A 1,343-nucleotide genomic window follows, 5' to 3' on the forward strand; every position below is an offset into this window, starting at 1 on the left:
TTTTATATTTCAAACTCTCTTCGTAAAAATTCCAACTCTATTATTATTTTTGGATATACTATAAATTCAATATTTTGAAAATTACATTGAAAAATGAATAGCATAAGATAGAATGTATAAAATGATAATAAGTGCTTTTTTCTGAGCTTATTGGAATTGCATGAAAGTGGGAGCAAGGTAGATTAATTTAATATAGATAGACATGCATAATTAATAAATGATTATTTATATATATAAGTGTCAAATTATAAAAGAATCAAGTTGGTGATGCCGCAAGTTATAATTTACTACGTATAATTTGTCAACTCAATTTATGAATCAACTAAATAAGGCGATATGGTCAACTATGGAATCATAAACACACTTTTCTCAACTACTGTTTCACTCTTTACAAGTTGGTCACAATTAATGTGTTGGACCGCAAAGGGTTCCACTATTTTGTGTTATTGTGTACTTTCTTTGTTAGTTGTTATATTTTTCTTATTTTTTGTACTTCAATTTGCTATATCTGAGTCGAAGGTCTTTCAGAAACAATCTCTCTAATACTTTCACGAGATAGTAATAATGTTTGCATGCACTATACTCTCTTAAAATCCACTTGTGAGATTTTACTGAATATATTGTTGTTGACCGCAAGGGTTCATTTGAACTTTCTTTAAAAAAGTTATATCGTATATATAAGATTAAAATAATTATATATATATGACTTATGATTTGATAGGATAATTTTATTTTTTTACAGAAAGCGTGTATATATCTATATCTCATACTAATTTGAATATACTATTAAAGTAGGACTTTTTCTTCTTTGAGGGAATGAAAAAAATAGTATTTAAAGGGGGCCTTAGCTTGCCTTATTTCATCAAACACATACAACATTATTTCCCATAATGGCTTTTCCTTTAGCACTCTCCCTATCTATATTCATCATCTTTTTATGCTACAAACTCTACCACCGTCTCACGGCCAAGCTCCCACCAGGACCTTGGCCGTGGCCAGTTGTTGGAAACCTCTTTGGCATAACGCCAGTGAGATTTCGATGTTTTGCCGAATGGGCCCAAATTTATGGGCCCATCTTTTCTTTTTACCTTGGATCACAGTTAAACGTGGTGGTGAGTAATGCAGAACTTGCTAAAGAAGTACTTAAAGATAATGATCAAAATTTGGCCAATAGGTTTAGGACAAAACCTCTTGAAAATGTGAGTAAAAATGGGAAGGATTTGATATGGGCCGATTATGGGCCTCATTATGTGAAAGTTAGAAAAGTTTGTAATCTTGAGCTTTTTACTACAAAGAGACTTGAAGCTCTTAGGCCCATTAGAGAAGATGAAGTTACTGCCATG

The 1,343-nt window shown here is 31.6% G+C and overlaps 1 protein-coding gene across 1 annotated transcript in view; it reads left to right on the forward strand.

Annotated features, from left to right (window-relative positions):
• Positions 1–832: 832 nt before the first annotated feature.
• The window catches only part of LOC102590105 (cytochrome P450 98A2-like), a 3,520-nt gene continuing 3,009 nt past the window's right edge, over positions 833–1,343 (forward strand). Inside the window, exon 1 of the mRNA XM_015305857.1 lies at positions 833–1,174. Coding sequence (XP_015161343.1) covers positions 891–1,174 — 284 coding nt within the window. The 5' untranslated portion in view covers positions 833–890. The remainder of the gene's footprint in view (positions 1,175–1,343) is intronic.

The sequence above is a fragment of the Solanum tuberosum genome, unplaced genomic scaffold, assembly GCF_000226075.1.
Source record: "Solanum tuberosum cultivar DM 1-3 516 R44 unplaced genomic scaffold, SolTub_3.0 scf01355, whole genome shotgun sequence".
Classification (NCBI taxonomy): Eukaryota; Viridiplantae; Streptophyta; class Magnoliopsida; order Solanales; family Solanaceae; genus Solanum; species Solanum tuberosum.